This window comes from Corapipo altera, unplaced genomic scaffold, assembly GCF_003945725.1.
Source record: "Corapipo altera isolate COAL_440 unplaced genomic scaffold, ASM394572v1 23, whole genome shotgun sequence".
Lineage (NCBI taxonomy): Eukaryota > Metazoa > Chordata > Aves > Passeriformes > Pipridae > Corapipo > Corapipo altera.
In genome coordinates, this window is record NW_020884878.1 from 4,657,607 (window position 1) to 4,676,612 (window position 19,006).

Here is a 19,006-nt window from a genome sequence, read left to right on the forward strand (position 1 = left end):
ATTTGAACATTTCATTTAAGTTCTCAACTGTTCCATTTTTCCATGTCCTCCTCTCTATGGTGGCTAACCTGCACACAGGCATCCCTACACAATTATTCAAGCACCCTCACAGAAAATATTTTCCACAAAGCAGCTACAAAAGCTTTTCCCCAACATTTTTTCCAAACAAAGAGGTTAAGAAACAACCAACCCTTCCCATAAGCACTGCAGGAGGCTCCACCAAAGGTAGCAGCAAATTCTTCCACCTATTGACTCAAGCAGTCCCCTTATTTAACACTTTCTTTTCTTTCCCCTTTCATGGTAATATGAATATGAAAATACAGTTGCAGAAAACAAGCAAACCTTAGAATAAATAAAACAGCTGCCTCAAAAGCAAAGTGCATCAGAGGTGACACATTCAAGGCTGTTTCCCCATAAAAGCTGCATGAAGCCAGCTTTGTGTATTAGCCTGCTAGCTCAACCTTGACATGCTACCAGGGTGCTCATAGAAATAACCTCCCTTGGGCAAAAATAAAAGAAACAAAACCTAAATGTATAAATATATGTAAGTACAAATGCCCACTCCAGGGTCACTTGATTAAAATGAATTTTAAAATATATGCTGTTTTCAGAGCACTTATCTAAACAGTCCTTTCTGTTCTCTCTTCCACCTATTAGATTATAGCAGCTAGAGCTTGGATAAGAGGAAAATTGGTTTGCTCCTGACCTAAACATCAAGTTATCTTCATCAGGGTGTTGTTCCCCCTAAACACAATGATGGCTTCACCCACAAAAAAAACATGCATGTCAAATTAGCTTTTTAAGACCACCTCTCTGAAGCAGAAAGATTATAAAATACCTTCCCATACTGGATCAGATCCCAAACTTAACAGGTCTCGAGGGTCATCTTCATTTTTACAGTGGAAGTGAGCTTTCAAGACAAATGGGAGTAGGAAGCGAAAACCAGCTTAAGGGAGTTCCCCTTTTAATGTTTAAAAGCAGATTTGCCAGTAGAAAAACAGTGATTACACATTTAGTTTCCCTGCCCACTAAATATATCTGTAAGTGGTATCTACCAGAGACTGTAGGGTTATAATGTGTCGCACTTATTCATGATGCTGAGCCAGACTGATTTCACTCAGAAATAAAGCAGAAGTGCTAATGAAAGTACCAACAAGCATGAAGATTACTCAGACATATCCTTTCACAACAGCAAAAACTAAGAGCAGGCAGATCCCAGGTGCATGCACAAACTTCTAAGTGCATAAAGGAAAGGTTTGGTGTAATACTATTTATTCTTCTTACACTTCTTGCACGCCTGTGTTTGAGGACCAATATTAAGTGACAGGTTTATATTCTCAGCTCTGAAGTTCATCCCAGTACTCCTCTGGAATGAATACTGCTGGAAAAGCAGTGTACTATAGAGCTAGCATGGTCTTGCCTTGAGGATCAATTTAACTGCAACTTCTCCTGGGTCTCTTTATCTAGTTCTCATACAAAAGATATGCTCACCTGCAGGGACAGCAATGTGCAGTGCAGGAAATCATCCAGATACAAGGGCTTGCAGGGAGAGGAGGATTCCAGATAACATGTGAACCCATAAATCTGAAAGTAACTTTGGCCCATAACTACAGAGCGAATCAGCAGTAACTGCGCTCCAACGCTTTCATTCACTTATGAAAATGAATTATTATAATTAAGTGCAATAACAATAATTTCAGGCCCACTCGGGATCACACCTAGCATAGGCAATTATTCGACAACATGTCCAGCTTTGTGTGGTCAACTCCAGCTACAGTGGTACCAGCTACTGGTAACGTTTGTAAAAAGTAAGGAAACACAAGATAAAGAATTTAGAGGAGAATGAACAAAGAAATGGAAGAATAAGACAAGTCGAAAGGAATAAGAACAGGTCTGGCGGGGGAGAGGGGAGAGAGAAAGAACAGAAAAAAAAGGAAAGACAATATAAATTTGGTGATTTCAGAAAAGTCATCCCAGGCTATGGGCATCCTGCCCTGACCTCCTCTTACACTCCTTAAGGAGAGCTAAGACAGCACATCCATCCTGTGATGGAAATGACCCTTATTGCTAGAACCAGGTATTATTATTAACTCCTTTCCCCCCCCCCCTTTTGTGTATTTCTTCTTCAATGCAGTGGACAGTGCAGGGTAAGAAAAAGAAATGTAAGTGGAAGTTTATAATCATGAAGGATACAAGACATTGTACACTGACATTCATACACACATCAAATACTGGATAGAGGCTCTATTTTAATGAGGATGTTGACAGAAAAGGAGGTTAGCTTTATATTTGAGTTCCATTTTCGTGAATAAAACAAACACAAACATCACAATACTTGCAGATTAGTAACATTTTTCTCAGTGCCTGAAGACAACCTAAATCATGCAAACCACTGAAGTATCTCATTAATTAACTGGCTCTGATCTGGTGGGTTTTGTACACTGGGGTTTCACACTCCATTGCTGAACTTTTCCAAACTCATGTTTCTGCAGAAACCAGCAGGTCAGCAGAATTGCTGAAGGAAATCCTATTAAAATCAAAAGTGTTCGGGAAAAGAAGATAGCAAATACATCTTGAATATGTCATTACAAGATAAAGAATTTTTAAAAATAAATAAACAAGGACCTAATTTGGAAAAGCTCTAGAAATTGGTGGCACAAGGTCAGAGACCCCTCACCCAGCACAACAATGGATGTAATTTTAACCTTCACTGGCAAGGGTGGGAGAGACATTCAGAGCAATCAAGGAATTATTTTTTTTTTTCAAGTTTATCTGTCTGTCAGCCTACAGTGGAAGTCAGGGCAAAGAAAGGCAACAGAAGAAAACATCTGCAAGCTAGAATTAATTCCAGCTATGTAAGGGCAAGCCTAATGGATGGATGGTGAAGCATTAAAAAAAAAATCGTACCACAGTTTATGCAAACATAAAGAATTTTAAGGGAGAAAAACTGGCAAAAGGGCACACTTCTGAAAAGAAAAGGGGGGAAAAGAAAAGGCCCATGTGTAGATGACAAGGGCAATGTGGATGATTCTGGGACTAAACCCCAAAAAGTTTTAGAAACATCTGATGAGATCACTAGAAAACCACAGATCTACTCAAATTTCAGTAACCTGTTGGAGTCCTGAGCCAAAGCTCTAGGCCTTGAGATCTCTGACCCTTATTAAAGTAAAATCTAAATGCATATTTAACAATTTTCACCTAAATACTGAAATAACTCAGAAACTGAAGGCTGTACATGCTGGCTGGTACCAGCCCTTCCTCCTCTTGCAGCTCTCCTCCTCCACTGCTACTGGCTGCCCCGTTTCACACCTAAGGGTCACAAGGAGAGACCTCCTCCCCCATCACCACATGGCAGTCACTGTTCCCATGCTGTGACCTTCTCCACTGTTGCCAGTCCCATGGGACCCTTTTGTGTGGACTCGTGATTTCCAGATCATCCCCCAAACATACTGAACGAGCTGGAGTTGAGGTGAACGGGATGAGGGAGTCACAGCAACCAAACTAACGAGGTGACTTCCGGACTCATCAAGACAGTGCAGAACATCAAGTCTATGTCACTGCCAGAAGGCAGGTCTGGAAAAAGTAAGAGACAGACCAAAAAAATTTTAAACCCAAAATTCAAAGCAACTCTGACAACAAGACATGAACGTGAGACTGATGGTCAGAGGCAAGCTAGCAATTTTATCTAATAAAGCCCATATATTTTGGATATGCTGAATTGAATGGAGCTATCACGAAGCCACATGTCAATGAACACAAAACTCCCCTAAGACCAGTGAGGCATGTGTTGTCCCAGAAGAAATCACATCCAAGGCTGAATTGGTAGAGAAAAGAGAGCCAGTGATAACAGAGAGAATGATCTACACAATTCTACACAATTTTAGACAGAAACAGCCAGGAGACTGACAGTCAGGTTCTCACAGATTACTACCCCATAACCAAGAGAGATGGAAAGGCTATAAACCAGAGAAAGGGGAAAGACCATCTCACACTTAAAGAACCATATGATTTGAATTCTGTTCTTAAGACTACCATGGACCTCTACTACATGTTTTAGACAATTAAAAAATGTATTTTATATATATATATATATATAGAGAGAGAGAGAGAGAGATCAAAGTTGTTCATTCATCTCTAAGTGGAGGGTGCCAAATACTCTACACAGTTTAATGAGGGGCAGACATGTAGATGGAAAAGACTCTACTAATTCACTAGGTAATGACTAGACTCCATGGCATTTTGAATGGTGAGGAAATTAAGATCCTGACCCAGCCAAGTATGTTAGCACAGGCATAACTGTAACATATGGTACCTCCTTCGAAATCAATGGATGTGCAGTGTTTATGTTTTTGTAGTGATGTTTTGTTAGCATTTGATGCTTATGTAGTTGTCAAGTTTCAAATTAGACAGAATGAGAAGGAAAAAGTAAAAGGAATGGATTAAAAAGCATGTAAAATTTTAAAATACATGGGTTCAAGCCTTTTTACTAAAATAACATGACTTTGTCTGTATTTCGGGAAGGTGATGGCACTATACTGGAATCCATTTTAGAAATGCTGGTCATATTCTGCATAAGAGCAGTATCATAATTCCTAAATGAACAACCAATTTGATCTTTAGCAATAAATGTCATTATATCAAATTTGAACAGACACTAAATATTCCCTGGAAACACACATCTTTGACAGGCATCGTGCAGCCAGGAGGTTAATTTTGCCCAATGTTCACAAAATGGCATATAGCAGCAGGTTAATTAAATAACTATGTTTAGACACCCACCATTCTGAATTAAGATTTCTCAGTGAGAAATTACAAAGAATTCACATTCAGTTGAATAAAGACCATTTTCCAGTGAAATCACTTATTTTTCAACTACAGTGTAAATCAAATTACAAAAGTCCTAGTTCAGAGCCAATATTTTTCATGGATTTAATTGTAACTGACAGATATATAACCCTTGCTAAATTGGTTTACTGTGGGTAGTTCTTACAAGCTTTTCATATACTGCCACTACCAATGGATGGCAAATTTATATGCAAAATTGCCATGCTAGCATAGACCAGCTAGCTCCCCTGGGAGAACCTAAAAAAAGAAAAAAAAATCACTTCTATATTGTAGTCTGTTAAAGAAGAATTGATTCCCTACTCCCAGAAAACATGAAGAAAACTATTTCATTTTTTCAAGATGAAAAACAGCAGAAGGTGAAAGTAGAAGAATTTATGTATTTTTATCTAACTTTTCCACACTTTTGTTTAAGCAGTTCAAGGTGTTTTGGCAGGGATACACACACTTGGGATGATACAGTGCTACATACATCGATAGACAAGCACTTAGTATGATACATGACTTATATCAGAAATAACGCTTTAGTCATTAGGAAAAAAGGAGCAATAAAGATGACAAAATTAAGTACCTATTTGTTATCTTGTCATCAAACCATCGCGAGAAAAAGTGAATGGGACACACAGCACACTTAAGAAAATCCTGCATGATTAGTAAATCAGATTAGCAGTACCTTAGCTATGGCTTGGTAAAGCATAAGCGAAAGTAAATACCTAAAACTCGTAAACGGAGACCAGTATACATATACCTGTCCAAGAAACATGTCTGACAATTCAGGTCCTCTTTAAATGCTCCACTTCAATTATCTTACACAGGAGGATTCTGTCATTCTAACACAAAAAAATTGACAGAATCCTTGAAAGAGACAAGCACTTAAAGTTGCTGTTGTAAGTGATGCAGTATTATAAAGAATGAGCTGAATAGAACCCCAGAAAAAAAAAAACATTTTGCATGAAAAAGGTTTCCTACCATGCTAAAGAAAAATAGCACATTAGAATGCTATGCAGCAGCCACTGTAAAAAGGATGCCTTTTTTAATACCACAATATGATAAATTATCTTAAGTAGCACATTAATGTCAGAGATTGAGCATAATCTAACTTCTTTCCAGTGACAATATTAAATGGCTTTCAGACGTCTTTCCTACTATTCTGACATTAAATTTAATAACACCCAGAGAGACCACAAAAATGATTCAGTTACAAGAATCATACTGCACTGGATCATTGCCTTTTAAGTAGGATTCAGCTAAATGATTTGGACTCTGATGCTTTTGGCACATTCAAGAGAAAGGTATGAATTTTACTATGTAACATTTATCAGTAGTGAGCAAAATTCCTTTCAGCATCCAGTTTGCATTGGTAGTGGGATTCTCCTTTGTGCAAGAGTTTGAACACTGTTGATTACATGAAACACAGGCCACAGACAGACCTACCATTCTATTTTTTTTTTTTTTTAACTTTTCCCTGCTTGGTATTGTTGAATATCGACAATCCCTACAAGCACCTGTTAGAGTGTATAACATTTTGCAGTATTAGTAAAGAAAATTAACAAAAGGTTTAATTAAAGATTTATATCACGGGGCAAGTCCACATACAGCTGCTGAAAATATTATAATGGGAAAAATTAGTATTTCTGAAATGTAAAAGAAATTAATAAGATATTTATTTTCCACCTTCCAGAAGAGCACTTGAAACAGTGAGAAATTATAAATTCAAATTGTAAAAGATACACACAGGCTCTCTGCTGAAGTAGGTCTCTAATAACAAGTGCATTCAAACATAAAAGCCATATAGCAATTTAACCGCAGCAGAACTGCATGATACACATGGAGATGATGATGTGAGATTAGGAATAAATTTAGATGTTGGGCTAAAATAATCAATAACTGAGTTCAAGCGCAAGAACTGGCCATCGAGATCTCTCCACATCCTGTCTCGTCCAGCAGTTCTCGCAATGCACAGTAACTGCCTTTGCTGTAGTCATGCAGCTTATGAAAAGTAAGAATTCAAGCCTCTTCCTTTCCCCAAATGCCTGTTGGGCTGAGAAGTTCAAGAAAAGGTCCCACAACTAGTGGCAGGACCTGTCCAGTTATAGACACCACAGAAGAACACAAAATAATCCAGATGCTGCCTTCAAACAGTTCCTTAGATTCAACTGTCCCATCACCCAATTCAGAATAACTCTTATTTCTGTGTTTAACTTTGAAACCAATGAAAAGGGCTTAATGCCTTCAGCTCACTATTGAGTCAGTGCTTTTGCCAAAGGGAGTTTTTTGCATGATAAGCCAATAGTCACAGTAGGACAGCTTTGAAAGTGTATATCAAGTAAGGATAAGGAAGATAAAATTCTAAGTACAGATGTTAATTTGTTTGGTGAGGTCTTTTTTCCAAAGGTTTAGGTTGACTGGGGTCAAGGTCTAAGCCAGCAGTGAAATATGCTCCACTGCTGCTTCTGCATGCTGGAGTCTGAGGACCCAGCCCTTCCCTCACTCAGTCACAGTAGTGCCTCTCCTCTAAGAAGGTAATTTGGAGATAAATACATGATAGAGGAGGGGACATCTTTATGTTTCTTGTTACCATCCTCTCAAACTTCTTTAAAGATATCACCTCAAGGAAGAAGGCGAGTACAGGAAAAAAATATCAATGAGTGGCTGTAATTTAAACATTATGAGCCTGAGGAGGAACATGTATTTATATCACATATTGTTAGACACCACCTAAAACTAACAATGCTTAATCTTTTTGCCTTCTGAACAGCCAGTAAAGCATTTCTTTAGAAGCTCAGGTTGATAACAAACTAATGCTGTAGCTTCCACGTTGGCTGTTAAGATGGGTTCTGGTCATGTCTGATTTCCTCACAGCTTACTGTCTGTGCATGCATAGTCAGAGCTGCTTTCTTGTGTACATTACCCTGTACTAATCAATATGAAAATCCATCTGCCTCCTTACTCACCCAGCAACTTCAGTGTCGTGACATCATTTTCCAAATCTTCACAGTCAGTTTTAGTTTTGGCTGCTGTGAATACACAGCTTCACCACTTCACCCAAACTATTTAATAGAGGTGACACCAAACAGGATGGATTTCCATATTACAACACTGCTAACTTTGCTTCAGTGTGAAATCTACCCTCATTTCCTACCATTATCAAACCACTAGACAATACATGACAAATTAGAGTTTTTTAAGAAACTTAGGTCAAGGCACTTGTCAAAAAGCTTTTACATAATCCAAATACACCCTATAAATCAGACCAACCCTATTCTAATGCTCACTGACTCTTCCACAAAATGCTAATGTATGTGCTCCATCTGCAAAAGCTTCAACAACTGATCCCTCCTATATGGCAATAATCTCTGCCTGCTAATTTTTATCTTTATTGTTGTTTCAACCACTTTGCCTGGATACCTGGTCTCAAAGTCAGCCTTATGACACTATACTTCTAGATTCCCTCTGGACACCTTGTTCTACTTTTGGCCCTCACATTTTCCACAGTATGTTCCTGTGTCTCTTACAGCATATTGAATACCAGCTAAAATACAACCTTGAGTATCCCTGGGGTGACAAAATATTAAGAATTACCACTGCAGGGACCATACAGAAAGCCATTCATATTTGCCATTGTAAATGTTTCAATGTGCACTTTAAGTTTCCAGCAGATTTACAAAAGAAATGAGACTACTAAGAATGTGTCAGTACAGATAATAATTAATTGCTGTAGTATTCAGGCCTTAATCACTTACAATAAATGGTATTTTGGTACAGTTGGCATATCATTTATCTCTTCAGTTTGCCACATTGCTCTCACTGAAGCATCTTGGGCACTTCATAGGTTTCCAGTTTGTTACTTCTATTCATCATTCTTGCACAACTTTCTCTCCTCAGAGGTGAGGGAGGAAAAAGCTGCCCCACCAGCTGCTTAACCCACTGTAACTACACAGTAATAGTTGGGTGAGGGACACGGCTGACATGGAAATGATCACATAAACCAAGGACAGCATGAGCCACAGATGCTGTGGTAGGAAAAAGTGACTCCATAATTCATCACTGATTCTGTCCCCTATGTGTATTTTATACTCATCACTGGACAGGCTGCAAAAAAACCCTGAGGAAAATGATAATCAGGAGGAGTGTAAAGTAAAAAGCTGTTAGAAGAAAGACAAGTTAACAGAGGATCACAGCACAACTGCCAGTGTTTACTGATTGTTCTCTCAATTGCTATGATACTTAAGGCAGTGAGGAATAAAAGTGATTACTTTATTCCCATCACCCTCATCATGAGACACCAGCTGAGTAAATCTTGATCAGTAGAAGTTGATGAAGAGGAAATAATGCAGAGTGCTAATGCATAGTGAGCTAAATGCTATCAAAAGCTGTTTGGCATTGCTCAGAAAAGGTGAAACTATGAGTTTTTACTACTGAAGTACACCTATAGAGAAGTGACACTGTTCCTTTGACCACAAGTTCTAGGAATTTGGACACATGAGATTTCATTTGTGCTGACTCATAATTTTTACAAAAAGCCATATTGCTGGAGGGCTTTTTTTATGGGCCAGCACTGATATTTGTGATGTTGCAAAAGAGGAATGGGTTGAGACATTTAATAGGTATTGCATATCAAACTGGATCAGAGAAGATGCCTAGTTACTTTGTTTTTTGAGGACTATTAAAACTAGGAACTAGCACACCACATCACCATTTGGATGGTCTAGGTTTTAACTGTAAGAACCAAAGGGCTCAGTTGAAATCCTGGGCCCAAACAAACAGTATCTTCAATACTCAATGATCCTTGTAGGTCCTGTCCAACTCAGGATATGCTATGATTCTATGTTTTTAATGTTTTCAGCTAAGAGCTAAACAACAGACATTTTGAGGGTCAATAGTAACTCACTGACCCATAAACTCTGGAAATTCTTGTTGTAATGTGCCAGGCAGGGGAGGAATGCCACCCACATTTCCAGCATACTACAGATATATATCCTGTGCTGAAAGAGAAGCTTCCACAGCTGATTTGCTCAAGGTCCTACCATACTCCTTAGCATTTTGGTAGAGCTCTTCCTTTGGAAAGCTCTCTGCTCTACTCACTAATGAAGAAAGTAGGTAGAGCACATGACTCAAGGCATATAATCTCCTGCTATCTGGGATAATGCATTTGATCTATATCAGACTTTTGAATCTTGTTTAAGACACCAGATAAACCAGAGCTGTCCATAAAGTACAGGTCTTGCTGGGAAGCTCCACCAGCCACCCTCAAAGCATAGTACAAAGGCTGAAGTTTCTTGGCTAGACATAGCTGGAGGCACACAGGTGCAATGAGGTGCAAAGACAGTTTTATTGAGCCGTAGGCACAAGGATATACAATCACACTTAAAGGTCTTCCTAAGAGAACGTGCCTCAGAAATGCCATGCTCCCTGTTATTGTGCCATGGACAAGTACTAAGTCTCAGAAAAAAGGCAGGCACAACAAACGGATCTGTTAAAAACACACACATAGAAAGGGTATTCCTTAGCAAAACCTCATCCACCTGGGAACCTCTAAATTACTGTGTCAGGTTTTCTGTATTTCACCATGTAATACTTTCTCCTCTTTTCTAAGACACTGGAAAAAAAGGAGAAGAAACCACATTTTCGTCTGTGAGTTTCCACCCGCTTAAAACAGCCAAAACTATTGCTTTGTTTTCCATTCAGCACAAATTCACTGAGTTAGGAAATGCAGAATATTTACTGTGAGCAAGTGTCAGCTGTAGGTGTTTAAGCTGACAGTCTCTTTCTGTTAATGCTGATTTGTATAGTTACTCTAGGTGCATATTTTAGTTCTCCTATGCACATTACATACTTCAATTCTATCTTCAAACACTGATCTCTTGTAGCCTATGTAAATAACTGTTCAGACTCTGCTGTGTGGGTGATTAAACAGTTATAAATATGAATAAAGCTCTAAGTAATTGGCTTCTATTTTAATTAATTTTAGATAAAATTAGCACAAATTTTTCCATTTCAAAAGGTGCCTCATTTCCTAAGCTGGTGAAACGTATATTTCTCTCCTGCTACTCCATTTGCCTACTCTTGCTTTACAATGACATGCAAAACAGAGGGAAACAAAGCCCCCTCAATGTATCTCCTTAATCTCAGCAGACAGACAGCACCAGCACCAGTGGCTGAGCCTTGCTGGCAATGCAGAGACTATTTCTTCCACAGGCAAAGCCTGTGTGTGCATTGGTTTAGGACCAATAACATCAAAGGAAATTTTGTCTCTTACTTTAACAGAAGGAAGGGCAAAACAACCTTTGCCAATACTGTTGTCAGTGATGTTAACTGGCTTCAAGGAAGCCTGCGCTCCAGCACTGGATCTGCCCTGAGCCTGCCAACTCTTCACCAAGTCAACAGGAGATAACAGGAACATTCAAAAGGATGTGGCTATCTCTCTATCCCAAGACCCTTTCCTTGAGCCTACCCAGCTCTGTTCTAGGCTGAAAGCTTCCAGTCCCATTAAAATTTGTCTAGAAAGCTGTTTTAAAAAATTGAAATCCAAAGTTACCTTTCCAATGCCAGGGTTGTCCTTGATTTTGGACACAGCTCTCAGAAGGCATGGTGGTGCTGGGGGAGGACAGAGCTGCAGGATGCCACTAAAGTTAGTAGCATAAATAGAGAAGTCGTGTGTGTGTGGCAGGGGCGGATGGTATTTCTTTCTCTTCGAAGACAGGTTAAGCTTCTGTGCTGCTCTGTATAAAAGTAATAGCAAGAAAGGACAATGTTACTAGGTGTTAATGGGAATCTGGACCAGACAAACAGATGCTCATTGTCATCACTGCCTGCTTAACAAATCAAGTCATTGCATTCTAATCTGATTTCATAAGGATAAACCATCAGGATGCCAATAGAAGGAAATATGGGTAGGAAAATTACTGGCAAAATATTCAGTTAACTTCTCCACCAACAGTTTCAATTATTATCTAACTTTCCCTTCTTTCCCCCAACAGCTAACATCTGAATCCTAAAAAGCTAACATCTCACTGACATAATAAAAAACTGAAATAATCCCCTTGTCACTGGCAGAACCAGATGGACTTTGTTGGTGATAACATTATGAAAATGGTTCTTTGTACTCTACAAGTTACTCAAGGCAGAGAATAACACTCCAAGTCAGCCAAGCTCAAGATCCTCTCCTGTTGGCTGCACAGAAAATCCTTAGATAACAGAAAATTTCCTTCAAGACAGATTGGTTTTTCCTCCCCAATTCCATTCTTTCACATTAAAATGGAAAGCTATTAAAAAGACATGCTTTAATGTGCTGAATGATAATGATGCTGCTTTTGAAATGTAGAAATTCAAAACATAAAAGATGAAGGAGGAAAAATTAGAACATACAATTAAAATTGTAACATTCTTCCCTGTGAATAAAAATAGGAATATAATCAGTTTTTTCTGTTATTTCCCATCAGCAACACTGAACAATATAGCAAGAAACAACAACAGAAACTCGAGTCTACATCAAAACCCACATGGAAAAAAAAAATCACCCTGCAGATTTAAGTAGAATAAAAATGTGTTAGCAAGCACATGCTGGGCATCTGAGAGTGGCAGTGAGAATGAAATCTCAGCTCTGTCAAAGTCAAGGAGAACTTTACCACCCAAATAACACATGTGTGATCTGACCCTGAGGCTGTCAGTAGATAGTAGTCCACTCACAAATAAGTATAGTAAAAGCATCCAACATGTTATTTTTTAACATTACTTTGAACAATTGTAAAATGTTCAAAATTTGCAAAATTGCAAAGTGTTCCGCTGCCAGCACCTGTGGACAACTCAAGACCATGCTACTGATGCCAATAGGTCTTCTGGGGACAAATCCCTATTCTGGTCCATGCTTGCAACAAAACAGCTTGTCACTTTGAACATATTAGTTTATAAATATGTGATGGCCAAAAGTATCTTTATACAATGACTACTTTATATTTTCATCATGTCTTTCAGCCCAAGATCTCCAAGTACTTTTCAGTGAAATCAAACTGGCACTAGCATCTGTGAAGTATTATAAGCAACAGACATGGAGAAACTAAGTCACTGCTTTGCTGTCATAACATATTAAGGGTAAATCTAGAACTCTAACCTTGCCCCGAATCTTCTTGTCAGTCAGTGTCAGGCTAAGTCAGTTTAGTAAGCTGATCAGAGATAAAAACTCTTCCTTTTCTTATATTTATGGTAGGTTAGAAGCAAAACCAAACACCAAGAGAAGAAGGGCTGCACAGTTTCTTCTAGCAGCGCTACTGGCTTCAAATGAGTAACAATACAAAGAACTGATTGTATCTGAGGAGCAAAATGCCACATTTGCGTAAACATTAGACAGCTAGTCAGCACTAAGGGCAGGACTCTCAATACAGATCTCCAAAATTCCCAGTCCTATGTTCTATATTCCCAAACTTGTGTGTTATAAACCTTTTTACTTCAACTTCCAGTTGCGGCCCCCCTACATGCTCCCTTTTCCCTCTATAAACACTGCACCATTTAGAAAAAGACAAAGATTCGTATGATGAAAAAATGAGGCTCTAGTTCCAAACTCAGAGGGAGCCTGAAGCCACTGTCTTTTGAGGAGCAAACTGGACTTTTGCCTCTGAGGAAAGAAGCAGCTTTTGACTCCGACTGCATCCTGAAACCAGCAGGAACTGGATCCCACAGTGAAGAAAAATACCACAAGCATGGGTTTATACAGAACTTTGGCGGGTTGGTGGCAATGAGAACTGATTTAACTGCCTAAATCTCAAATCCCCTTGCTAATACTTCATTCGGTATGAAAACATATGCCTGAAATAGGACACCAGGCACACAGTTGCACAACTTCACAGTGGTTGCAGCTGCACATTAAAACTGTAATGCTTCCTAAATTATATACAGCTTTACTGTGCAGGAAAGAGTCTCTACCTGGTGGTACTGCCACTGTGGAACTCAAAACAGTCATTAGCCTCTATCTCCAAGTACCAATTAACAATTGTGATTATTATTTAATCATCTTGTTGATTAATATGAAAGATAATGTTTATTTTCTTGTTTACATGCTATGATCCCTTGTTGAAATTATAAAAACTCCTCAAGAGAATGTCTTCAAAGCGCAATCAAGCTATACATTAAATCCTGATGAAATAATTACTCCTGCAACAGATCTGGCTAAAGGAGCTCCTCTGGGAAACATACATGAAAGAGAATGAGATACAAAGGACAAATTTACTCAGGAATTGTGTATTCAAGCAGCCAACTAAGCACTAACACTCAAGGAGTAACTGCACCCAAACAGGCCTAGCTAAGCAAAGCATACAAATAAATCAAGAGAAATTCCACTTTTTAGAAGTACAGAATCTCTCAAAATACCTCAGTAGCACATTTCTGGGACATTTTGATAAGTAGACCTAGGATACTGAATCCAGTACTAGTTCTCTGAACTTCCACACCAAGACAGAACAACTTTCAAAGTGGTTTGGTTTTGACAATATTCGCCACCTTTCTGCATCTCCACTGTTCAAAGGACAATGTCATTTGCTAGCTAAAGCAATTAACTGCTGTAGTGCTGATAAATCCTCTTCCTATGAGTCTGGAGTGCCACAGTTTTACGAAGAAATTTGGCAAAGGGACTGCTGATGTCCATGTGAGATAACAGGAAACTAAAAGGAGAGGAACTGGAGTAGCTGTTGTAGAAAATAATCGGTGCTTTGATGGGCAACAGGCCAATAGCACTAATAATGATGTATGTGGCTCACACTTAAAAATCATCTCTTGTCAGGTAACAGAGCACAAAGCTTAATTACGACCTCTTTGTGTCTGAATGCAAGAATGACTTTGCCTCACATTAAAACAAGGTTGTTTCTGGAGCTGGAACATCACAGATATCTTGTACCAGCAGTTTCAAACAGCTTGCGGGGTTTGGTTTTATTTGTTGTTTTGGGAAAGGTTAAGGATCTAATGGAAAGAATAGGCTGATTTAGATAAAACATCACTATCAAGCCATGCACTCTGAATATGAATTCAAGTAATTGTCATCCTCAGCCCCCATAAAAAGCACAGTCAGTTCTTTAACAAAAAGCCAATTGGGCAGCAGCCTTCATATGCTTTGCTTGGGCTCCTGGACTTGCCCAGGCAAAGAGCACAGCATAAGGACTCATCAATCCTTATGAACTTCTTGCAGAACCAACAATATACTTGGCATCCCAGCCAAGTACTCATTAGGCCAAAAAATAGGCCAAGCTGGTCTGGACAGGGGACCAAATAATTTAAAACAAAATCCAACTCCACAAACCTCCTTACTTCAGAAAAATTCATTAGAGAATGTATTTACATGAAACCAATCCTGAAACACTCCAGAGTGCTGGGTTTTCTGCAGTCCTTATCCAACAACCCATTACTGAATCTATACCTAAGTTTCCAGTTGTGTCTTTTCTCCAGCATTCCTTTTCTCAGGAGGAATTTGTTCCATGGAGACAGGGCAGGCAAGGCTCTCCTAAACTGGGCCCTTTTTGCCTAGCACCAGATAGACAGAATTCGGGCTCGTACCAGATCACTTTCTGTAGGAGCCTAATTGGGTGCCATGCCTATTGCCTGATTTGCTTCTTTTTCTCAAATTTAATCTTGCACAGAAAGCCCTCACATACATCTTCAGCACTACGCTGGGCTGTCTGACCTTCTTCAACATCAACTTCTGTTTCCTCACAGGAAAAATTATGACCTGTAGAGAATACTATGCAAAACTTAAGCATTACAGTCATTTGTTTTTCCAGGCATTTGCAAAGCATTTTGTCACAGCTTTGTCACAGTTATGCACTTTCCACCCAGCTTTGCTTTCCCCATTCAGCCTTCACAAGCACTCTTCTACAAAACATTCTCGCAAGGGAAACTAACCTCCATACTCCTAAGCTTCTCTTCCAATTAAAGCATGAGAGACATCCATGTATATTACTTTTACCTCCAGCTGTGAGATCTACTGTCTGCATTTTGCTTAACTCTTTCCCTCTTTAATAGAAGATGTCTTTTAAGACGCTCTGGAGAGTTCTTTCCTCATAGCTATGTGTCACAGTAGAAAATAAAACTAATATATGGCCCATGCAGGGGCACTCAAATATCAAATGACAAGGGACAGTCTCCTTACCCCACACAATTTACAGATTACTAGTTTTTCTGCCATGCATGGATGAGACCAGTGAGGAAAACTATGGCCAGATCAATTACATAATGTTTAGCATCTAGGGAACAAGACTGTGCAACAACAGCCTCTACAAAGCCTGCTCATTGAAAGAACCATACTATTTTTTATTTTAAATTCTGCCTGTGTAGTTAGCATGACATTTCAGATAGTCTGATGTACAGCAAGCTGCTTCTAGCTTACACTCACTGCACACGTTCTGCACATTATAGCTGTGAAAGTAAACAGCACAGTTTAAATCCCTTAAGCATTCCTTCTGGGTATAATTTCTCCACAAAAAAAAAAAAAAAGAAAACTAGATTTGAAACTTTTATAACTATGCAAAATTACAAAATTTTTGCTTAACACTGTGGAATTTATTAAGCTTCAGAAGGAAGAGGGATGTGAAATATGTTCTGGGATGCATACTAGAAATGGGTCAAGTGAGATAAATGCAGAGGACTTAATCGACACCATGGGTTTATGGACAAACTGCCACAAGTCAGAAAGAGAACTGGGAGTCCTGCTTCCCATTACTAACATCCACAGACAAGAAAAATAAAAGAAAACTTCTGCACGTTCATTTCAGCATGACTCATTACATATTAACAGTTTTAGTGTTATTAGCCAGTCTTATCTTTCAGAGATCACAATCATTATTCATATTGTGAGAATGCTTAAGGGCTACACTGAAAGAGTCAAGGCCAAAGTGTACAGTCCAGGCCTTAAATAGCCTGACATTCAGAGTTTACTCAAGAGAATGCTTACTCAAGACTTTTGGTTTGACCTTGACAGACATCATGGAAGTGACTTTTAACCTGATTCTGAACCCTCTACAAAGTTTGCAAGATTGTAGACGCAGGTTTACACTGAGAATCAGTCTACTTTAAAGCAAAGCTTTCCTGAACTGTCCCAGTTCCAACAAGGCATCAATCACCTCCCATAAGCAATATCCCAAGCTTTTCCCACTGCAAACCAGCCCTAAAGAAAGCAGTGGGAAAGTCACAGCCTATCATCATATCTGCAGTTCCAGTTATTGTTTCCTTAATTACTCATCAATACAGATAATAAATAGACGGATGTCCTACAATACACCCTCCAGCACTCTGTCCCAAGCCTTCCGCAACTCACAGAATACACTTGGTAGGCATTATTATTATTCTTATCCCTATTACTGTTTGATTTGTGGTTCTAAAACTAAAAAAGGTAGTACAATGAAAAAGTGCAGTTGCTATCCAAAACCCCAAGCAAAATTAAAAATCAGTTTCCACTAACAGCATGCAATGCGGAAAATAAAATGTGATTTAGAAAAAGACATTTTTAAAGAGAAAACTGGGAATGTCGGAATCTGTCATGAAGGTTTGGAAAGGATAGGCACCATCTGCATTTCTACAGTAAATTTTGCTCAAGAAACCACTTCTAAAATACACATAAAACTTTGAGGTTGTGGTCTCTTCTTCCCCCTAGAACCAGCATAGAGGTTCCTGGGATGCATATATAGCTCCAGGAGGATATAAAGGCTTTCCCCACTTAGTACCACTACACAAGTACAGCACCAAACCTTTGTTTGCTTAGCTGTCCCAGCAATGTTGCTGAGAAGCACTGCCAGGAAGAACAAACAATTAATGTTCCTTATTTCCGTGGTTCAACTTCCTCAATAAATAATCAGTTCATCTGGATCACAATGCACAGCCTCAAACAATGGCACTTTTATAATGGGTGATGGTAATAAAGTTTCAATAGAAACTTTATTCTGAAACATTCCAAAATGTCAAACCACATTTTAACGTTGTGGGGATGTTACCACGCCAGCATTATAAAAGAAAGTATCTCCAATACAAGACTAGGTTCATGCTTTGCCTCTTGCATATAGCATAAGCTTGCAATCTGGGCTTGGATTTCACTTTGACCTCTTACTTTTCCTCCTACTGTCTCTTATTAAAATCCACAAGGTAGAAATAAAAATCAGCTATTTATTAGGAAAAGCATCTTCTCATAGCTGGAAGAAGATGAGTCCAGAAGAGATTTTAAGAGGTTATCTACACTTTCCCAATGCTAAAGGGTAGGATGAACTTTACCTAATACCATCCAATAAATATTTCTCCAACTTATTCTTAGAAACCTCCAGTGAAAGCAAGTCCACAGCCTCCTGAGGCAATCAATTCCAGTTTCTAACTAGTCTTACTCTTAGAAAATTCACATCTCATGTCTCTCATTCTTTATCTTCCCCCCACCTCACCAGCAGACATGCAGAGAAGCTTATTTCCTTCTCCTGCAGAAGCTGTTACCTGTATGAAAGCCATTACCATATCCCAGTCTTTTCTAATGTTCTAATCCTTCCAACCTTTCCTCACAGGTCAGGTTTCCTTGATTTCTGACTATCCTTGTTGTTCTCCCCCTACTGTATTCATAGCTTCATACAGTATGGAATCAGGGCTTCTTGTATCAGTGAGAAATAATCAAGCATCACCTAAATGTAGGCACCATAGAGAAAAGCCAGGCAAAGCCACTTTGGGATAATCTCAAAGAGACCTCTAGAAGATGACAAGTTAAAACAAACCAGCTGGGTACCCTGAAATCAGAAGAGCTTCTTCACGCCATACAGAACCAAGAGTGATCCCTCCTCTCAACTGCACATTATTAATTTAGCAGAAGCAACCAATCAAGCCCATCTTCAAGCATTCAAGTAATATTCATACAGGAATTCAAGGACGAGTTTTCTCTATGCTTCTCTGTAATTTTTCCCCAGGTTTGAGAAACACCAAAGGGCAGATCCTCACAAGCACTGATAGTTACACTCCAGCCATTTCTTCTGCTCTCCCAAACCAGCGGTTTCCGAGGTTGCTGCTACAAAATTGTCATGGGTGACGTCAGCTCCTTATTCTCTTCAGATCGTAGATTTAAGATGCTTTTCTGGCCAAAGAACATTGCTTTAGCAGCCAGGACCAGCATTCATGAATTGACTTTTATATTTATACACATACACTCACCAGAATAACA

General features: G+C 39.0%; 1 protein-coding gene across 1 annotated transcript in view; it reads right to left on the minus strand.

Annotated features, from left to right (window-relative positions):
* Window positions 1-19,006, minus strand: part of KIF26A (kinesin family member 26A) — a 102,337-nt gene that overhangs the window by 18,669 nt on the left and 64,662 nt on the right. The window contains exon 6 of the mRNA XM_027638197.1: window positions 11,381-11,564. Within this exon, the coding sequence (XP_027493998.1) occupies window positions 11,381-11,564 (184 nt within the window). The remainder of the gene's footprint in view (window positions 1-11,380; window positions 11,565-19,006) is intronic.